The sequence below is a fragment of the Rhea americana genome, unplaced genomic scaffold (assembly GCF_003343005.1).
Source record: "Rhea americana isolate MKP2758 unplaced genomic scaffold, rheAme1 scaffold_29, whole genome shotgun sequence".
Lineage (NCBI taxonomy): Eukaryota > Metazoa > Chordata > Aves > Rheiformes > Rheidae > Rhea > Rhea americana.
In genome coordinates this window covers 5,259,520-5,267,792 of record NW_028186412.1, presented here as the reverse complement: position 1 = coordinate 5,267,792, position 8,273 = coordinate 5,259,520, and the positions used below count along the sequence as shown (strand labels likewise).

The following is an 8,273-nucleotide window of genomic DNA, read 5'->3' as shown; positions in this document are numbered from 1 at the left end:
CGGCGGCGGGGCGCCCTGGGGATCCCTTCCCGCTGGGCAGAGCGCCGTGCCCCGGCCGCAGGGACGGGCTGGCTTTCGTCACCAGGCAGCGAGGAAGAGGAAGCGGGACCTTGCTTTTCGCTTGGCAGCGGCCTYGTTACACATGTTGCCGTTTGCAGTGGTTTTGATCCGTTAAGCGTTTCACATCGCATTTATGTGTGTCTTAGTTAAAAGACGGTGTTTATAAGAAAAAACAAGTCTAAACAGCAGCAGCTGTGCCAGAACACTTTTATTTGCCTTTTGCTCTCAAAGTTCACGAGTGTAAGAATAGTAAAAGAGCATACCATGTGGCATCTGAAGGCTGTGGGGAGCACTGGAGAGCTGTGTCCAGTTCTGGGCTCTCAAGTACAACAAAAACAGGGAGCTGTTGGAGTGAGACCAGTGAAGAGCCGCAAAGAGGATTCAGGAATAGGAGCATCTGTCATACAAGGAGAGTCTGAGAGAGCTGGGACTGTTCAGCCTGGAGTAGAGAAGGTTCTAGGAGATCTTTTCAAAATGTAAAGATACCTGATGGCAGGGTGTGAAGATGAAGTTAAACTCTTCTCAGTGGCGCTTGATGATGGGATGAGAGGCAGTGGACACAAATTGAAAGACAGGATGTCCTGTCTGAATGTAATGAAACACTTATTTACTTTGAGGGTGATTTGACACTGGGATGTGTTGCCCAGAGAGGTTATGTAGTCTCCATCTATGGAAATACTCAAATGCTGTCTGAACAGGGTCCTGGGCCAACAGCTCTTAAGTAATTACTTGAGCAGGGGGATTGGTCCACGTGGCCTTCAGGAGTCCCTTCCAATCTCAACTAGTCTGTGATGTCCTGCGTCTTTGCTTTGGGAAGGACAACTGGGAGGCACAGTAGGTGTGATACTTTAGTTGTGTTGCTCCCAGATGCTCTACAGATTACAGAATTGACTGTGCTTTAGCAGTTCTCTTTCTGGAAAAATGAGAGGAGATGTTTAACTAGATTCACCTTAARGAGCTCTTAGTTACAGAGATACTGCAAATATTTAGCCTGTTCAGGTTGGACTAAAATGAAGGGAAGCTCGTTAACTCTGGTTAKAGATACCTTTTTGTTTATTGATAGTTAGGACCACAAGCATTCAGAGGGAACGTTTCCTGTCTCTTCAGAAGTAATTCTCCCAAAATTASTGAGCTCACTAGAAAAACCAGGGAATAGCTGAATATACTTTTGGAAATTCCATATATGCAAAAATCAACAGATTATTTAGTAGATTTTGAAACAGTCGAAGAAATCAATTTTATTTCCACATTAGCTTTTTAGCTTTTACCTTTAAAACAAAGAAACTGAGGAGATTGCTTCTTGTTGATTTTTAATTAYTCTTTCATGATTTTTGCTGGTTATGATTATCTTGCTCGTGTCATTTAAGAACCAGAAAAACCCTGAATGTCTTGATAGAGAGTTCTCTTTGAAATTTTGGAAACATCTTTGTGTAGTCTGGCTTTCTAACTGTGCTTTCTAATTGGTAAAGCACAGCAGCTGGTTATGTTTATCATAATGATCAGTAATCAAATAATTAAGTGTTGACATGCAAATTGTTATCAAGCTCCAGAAATAGTATCTTGTTTTGATGTGTAGGATAGTTCATAACACCACTATTTGAGTTTGCAAGTTTAGAAAGAGAAAATAATCTGGATATTTCTGTAAATGCAAGGATATGTGTTTTTTTAGATGAGAACATAAATTCTCTGTAAAACCCAGCAATAATACAATCTTGAATTGGTGTCTGATTCTGTATTATGACATGACATTTCTGCGTTTTGGTGTTGATCGTCTTATTTTCTATAGTTTTTGATGGACCTGGATGATTCTTTAACACTTTCATGTCTGATTGATGTGATTTGGCCATTGCTTATATAGAAAGAAATTACTGGCTTTTAATTGTTAGGGATGGGTGATAGATGGCAAATTTCTCGTGATGACGGTACGTATCGATTAAAAGTACAAGTGTTTAGGTTGTTTAGATTTTGGGTGTCTTATATTGATGTCTTAAGGACTGGGATAGCTGTTCTGTCTTCTGAACTTGCTTAACAGAAAGTGGTTGCCCAAAGGAGTWGTTCCACACTTTATCCTCCTGTGCCCTTTCTCGCCAGGCTGTGCTTTTCTTTTTTCTTTTTTCTTTTTTTTTCTTCTTTCCTAATATTAGCACTGGTAGCTTGCATGGCCTTGTAAGAGGGCTAGTTTGGAAGCCAGCTGCTAGATGTGCAGAAAGCTGTTCCCTGTTCTTGGTAGAATTTATCTTCTGTTGGAATAGTTCACTGAAGTGGCCAGGTCAGTACAAGGAGAGTGGTGGGACACACAGGTGGGAGTGCRGAGAGGAAAGGTGAGGAAGTGGAGCCTTGCCCTTCAGTGGCATGTAACCRTTCAAGTAGCTCATCTGTGAAGCCGTACTTAATCTCTCTTTGCTGTTTGTATTTGTCACTATATTGATATAGTTTGGGCTATGGAGTTTCTTCTGACTGTTAGAGAAAAAATGGAATTTTTCTTTGTTTTGATAGAGAAGTTGGCTTTTGGACAGTGGCATTTTTCATTTTATCCTAAAGAGCTACAGACTGACTGCAGTTAATGATGGGACTCTATGTGGTCTTTTTAGTAGTATTGAAAATTCTCTATGTCCTTGCTGAGAGCTGAATTGATAATCAGAGTTTGGGTCGGGCAAGTGTGCTGGTCAGGGTTTCTGGGCACTGGAGAGGGAGTGATTTAGCCTCCCTTGCCTGATTCACTCAGGAAATCTTTCAGATGCTGTCATGTAACAACTTATGTTTATTGTGGAGCCTACTGCTGCCACTGGCAGTGTCTTTGCTCTTTTATGWTTTTTTATGGAGTGACATACTGTTTTGTAGGTTTTGGTATTTCTCTCTGGTGTATTATAGGCTATTAGGAGCAATTTTTATATTTAACACAACAGATACTCTGGTCAACAATTGTGCGGGACTGGACAATTAGAGGACTCGAGCACCTCTCTGGTGAGGAAAGGCTGGGAGMACTGGGCCTGTGTAGCCTAGAGAAGAGAAGACTGAGAAGGGATCTTATCAGTCTCTGCAAATACCTTAAAGGAGGGTGTCAAGAAGATGGGGCCAGACACTTTTCAGTAGAGCCCAGCAACAGGACAAGAGGCAACGGGCACAAATTGAAATATAGGAGGTTCTGACTGAACATGAGGAAGAACTTCTTTACTGTGAGGTTGGCAGAGCACTGGAACAGGTTGCCCAGAGAGGTTGTGGAGTCTTCTCTGGAGATATTTGAAACGCACCTGGACACAATCCTGTCTAACATGCTGTAGATGACCCTGCTTGAGCATGGGGTTGGACTAGATGATCKTCAGAGGTCCCTTCTGACCTCAACCATCCTGTGATTCTGTAGGACTAGCCTAAATGACCTGCCTCATTCCTCTACTGAAGAATTGAGAGAACTTTCCCTGAACTTAGTTTCCTTCCTCTTGCAGATGGGACTGCGAAATCCAAGATCTTTTGGCTTGTTTGCAGTAAAGACTTCAAAGAGTCTGTCCACCTTGGCTAACATTGCTGCCATATTGCTGTAGAGTACTGTTTTTATAACAAATTACTAATGCTTCGCCAGCATTATACTTCACCTTGTGCCTGCTGTGCTCTTTGCCTGCTGCAAAGAGGACTATGAGTAAGTTTATTAGGGTATCCCAGAAGTATGCTGTTGCAAAATGTTGTTGCGATGGTGACCTGAAATGTATCTAATGTTAAGTACTTGTCTATAAAGGTAAAAGGATAAATTGTTAGGTATTTTTGTGTTAATGAACCTTCATTTGAAATAAATGCTTGAATTGCTTTGGATTGAGATGTGAAACTATTAGAGTTGGCCTCTATAGCATAGCAGAATAAATCCAACAGGGGACTTTAATTATAAAATGTAGAAAGGGAAGAAAAAATAGATGGATGCTAGTTAGCCATGCGTGATTATAAAAGACAATTAGRATAGGTCTGAATCTAATAAAGGAAGTAGCTTAGATTTCCGCTCTTCTCCTCCAAGTGATGCTTGAAATAATTGGGGAGAGGAAGTGAGGGGAAAATCTTCCTTAACTATAAAAATGCAAATTGTAATTTGGTGGAGGAGGGAGCTAGATACATCCAGAGGCTATTAGCTGCTAGCATTCTAGCCATGTGTTAAATTGATAATTCAGGTCAAAATATAACTTCTTTAGTCTTTTATAAATCTCTAGGCAGCTTTTTAAAAAAATATTTTACAAATGGATATTGTTAACGACCATCTATATTTTGTATCTTGGTCTAAAGAAAAATTAACTTTTGTCTTCTGCTTTTTGAATCTGTCTTTCTTTTTAACAGTCTGGTGGTAGTGTCACTACAGGTTCATCTTGTCCAATCCTGTGTCACCCAGTATTCAGGAGACCGCAGTCGGCAGTTTAATGATGATTTAGAGTCATTCTGTGTTCTGAATGTATATTTGCATACCTTAGAAATACGATCTTTTATTAGGATCATGCATTTCATTTACCTAAATGCTTGCCTGTATTTTTTCTGTTTATCATAGATCTAATAAAAAGTGTTCCTGCTCCTTTTATATCTTATTTTTAGTATTAACATCATTTTACTCCGTGTAAATTTTGGAAAATTGTTATTTTTGAAGGAAATAGTAGTTTTATTTGAAATATACTTTTTATTATAGAGAAGGCTAGGAGTTTAAATCACAAAAAAGACTAGCAGGTGAATAGGAAGAAAGCAGTGGAGAATAGATGACAAAGGGTCACTTAAAGAATACCTCTCTCCTCAGAAGAAAATAAAATGACTGAAACGTAAAGAGGGAATGAGTTTGGGGGGCAAAAAGGAAAAATAGAAGAAAAGAAGTTAATGATGCTTAGAAAGAAAACTTGTAAACACAGGATAGAGAGAAAATTTATTTTGTTTGATACTATTCTAATGTATAAAACAAGCAGCCAGTTCCAAATATGCAACACTGTCACCCTTTGGACAGCTTAGTTTGCTAAACAGCTTCTAATTGAAGGACTTTGACAAAGGTTTTTGAAAGTTATGTATCTTATGTGAACTCCGTTTTGGGATTTCTTTTTGTAGATGGGTGTARACTAATCTTTAAGGAAAACACAGGAGTAATTTAGATTATTTAGTTAGTGGTGCTCAGTTGGAATATAATATTGATCTACCTTTTTATTTAATAGTACTGTTCTCTTGTTAAAATGGACACATTGGCTAAGGGACCATTGAAGTACTAATGTGCAAATCATATTGTAATTCTGATTAGGAATACTCATTTACAAACACATCGCTGTCTGGGCCGTGATGTAAATTTAATAGAATTGTGTCAATTGCTACTTAATATTGCATGGGCTATGTGAATAAAGGTTTGCTTAGTTTTGGGTAACCTTAATTAAAGGTTTTAAAATGGAATATGGGCAAAAACTGTGAAAGTGTTATCTATAGAACAAAAAAAAGAGAGGTGATATCAGATAAATACAGTTTGTTGATAAACCAGGTGATCAACTTGTTCTGATGCTTATCTTATCTCTGCTTGCCTTTGTGATTTGTTGCAGATAAAGTGAGAGTATGATTTTTTAGTTGTCTMAAACAGATGATATGCAGTGTTATTTTTGAGATTTTGAGTGTATCTATTTTGAGATTCTGTATTGTGTTTTATCTGGAGCTTATATTTGATATCTTTAAGATTATACTGAGTTTTCAGCAGCAGTAAGAAAGAAATCTAAAAATACTTCAGAAGAAAATATGCAAACTTGACTTGATCTGAAGCAACRAAGTATTTTCTGCTTTATACAAGCAACATATTGATATATATTCACACATAGATGTAATCTCAGCTAACCAAGAGACTCCTGTAGATTCCTTGTAATGATAAACTGATGCTGTAGTTAAAGTTTGCCGGGTCTTGAAATAACTGGGAATTTAGACATTTCAGTGGTGAAAATACCAGATTGGGGAAAATAATTTTACTGTACAGCTAGAAGTAAAATAGTGCATTTATATTTAAAATGCTTGTGACCTGACAAGTGCACAGAAATTGGGACACCCCTTCTGCTCGTTACGCGTGACATCTGCTTTTCAAGTGATTGTAGGGTGCAGATACGCTAGTGTGCTGTATTTGCTGCTCTGAGGGGGGGATACAGGCTTTCGGGAAGCCCATCTTCAGGGACTTTTAGTGTGGTACTAAGCAGCTGAAATTTACTGCCTAATTGGGCTGGTCCAAAGATTTTACTTCCTGATTTACAGTTTTGTGGTAACAGTTTTATAATAACAGCTGCACCTTGGTTGTTTGCAAAACTAAAACTTAATTCAGCTTCTCACAGGACCGTGAGATACTGGCACGGGATCTTTTCTCTTAAGGAAGAGAAAAATGCCATTACTGTAGGCCCACACCTTGCATACAAAGAGAGACAAACCTGCATCTTCCAGTGTTAACTTTCTAGGCAGGAAACGGATGTATTAAATCTAATTCTATCTATTGTTTTGTTCATTTGTAAAGCTCAAAACTGCTTTGCTGCTGGAATGAACATTTCAACATGCTGTAACTCCTTCCTTTTCCCTGCCTTTTGAATTCAAAGGTGTAGCATTCACTCAGTCCCTTGTAGGCCATCTGCTTTGTYCTAGAGCTGGAAGTCCCAATAATTTCTGTCCGCTTAAAATTTCTGGTTCTTTTTATTCTAGTTGACTTACRTTAACTTGTTTCGATTTCTCAGAGTCTTTTCTTCTGAAATTAAGAGCCCTGGGGAACYTTCCCTTTTTGAGTTTGAATGCATTAGAAAGATCATCACCTTCTGGGGCTACTATGAAAGTAAAGGATGAAGCTTTAAAAGGGTGCTTCATTTAGGCACAGACGTGCAGTATTTTGACTTTTGTTCTTTGTTATTTTCAATATTGCTAATGACATTATTTAAAAAAAAAAGTTAACATTCCTAATTTAAGAAATGGCTTTCAATTTTTTTAAATCTTATTTTTTAGATTGTATTTCTATTCTTTGCACTGTTACTGTGAAAGAGCACCTACTAATGTTCTTTCTTCAAGCATCTTTTTCTAGCCATACAAAGGCTATTTTTTTTTAGTAAGAAGTACAAGTGTTTTACTTAAGAAGGTGAACTTTCCATGAAACTTCAGAAGTTCTGCAACTAGAYGATGCAGAACCCTGCTATCCTTCCCTAATGATTTAAGACTAGTAAAATTACAGGAAAAATAAATGCTGTGGTTTTCATTTTCAACCTCAAAAAGGGAGATCTTTCCTGAGAGCATAGACCTCTGCAATTCCAGATTTTTCACCTGGCTGAAGTGATTTTTGAAGCTGAACGTGTACAAAGAGTGAATTGCAAACAGTTTACTTTTTAAGTTAAAGTTGGTGAGCAGTGCTTTGGGATCGAATAATTGACTTTTTTTGKTTTTTTTTAAAGAAATGGAAAATCAGAAAGCCAAGCCCACTTTATGATATATTGTGTAGTTTGTGAAGGTTCTAAGAACAGAAGGCTTCTCAAAAGKGAGAACAGAAGTTGAATGTCTTGTATCACCCTGTTATTTAGGATGATAGGATGATATCAGTGCTAGAAGATCTGCAGAGCTGTAGACAGAGGAAGGGAGGTGTGCAATACGGTTTAACTGAATTTCCCATTTAGCATGTAATCCTAAAGTGTCTTTAATACTGTCCTTTTGAAAGAGAAGTTCTCAGGAACAGTTCTTAAAATTGTATGCTGTTGTGTTATAGTGTGACTTACAAAGGTGTGTGTATGTAAGTAATGCTGCTGGAATTTGGCTGTTTTCTCTTCTGTTCACCTTAGGCCAAAATTACTTATGAAAAGGAACAGAGGCAAAAGCTGCTAAAGCATCTGCGAGGTGAAGATACRTGGATGCTTGCTGATGTGAATGAACGTGTGGAACAACTGGAAAAGGTGAGGCGAGTGTAAATCGTTGAGTTGTATTTTTTATTTTTCAGTGCAAAAGAAAGCTTTGGGTAGCTTTAAGATAACCTAAAAAAACTCTCAGCTTCTAGTTCAAATTTAGCTTTCTTAAACTGGAAATAAGCTTCTAGTCAGAAAGAGGAAAGACTTCTGTGCTTCAGTTACAACGTTAATTTCTACCAAATGCAGAAGAGCAAAAATTATACTGGGAGAAGAATAACAGAGTATCCAAGGCTTTTTAGCAAGCTTTTGTGTAGAGGATCACCAGGAAAGCCCTAATGGAACCTCGGAGTATTCTGTTCTAGGGCATTGATTTAA

General features: G+C 38.0%; 1 protein-coding gene across 2 annotated transcripts in view; it reads left to right on the top strand.

Annotated features, from left to right (window-relative positions):
- Nucleotides 1-8,273, top strand: part of CWF19L2 (CWF19 like cell cycle control factor 2) — an 83,867-nt gene that overhangs the window by 1,011 nt on the left and 74,583 nt on the right. For both annotated transcript variants that reach the window (XM_085309046.1, XM_085309045.1), the window contains exon 2: nucleotides 7,836-7,946. In XM_085309046.1, the coding sequence (XP_085165172.1) occupies nucleotides 7,905-7,946 (42 nt within the window). In that variant the 5' untranslated portion in view covers nucleotides 7,836-7,904. The remainder of the gene's footprint in view (nucleotides 1-7,835; nucleotides 7,947-8,273) is intronic.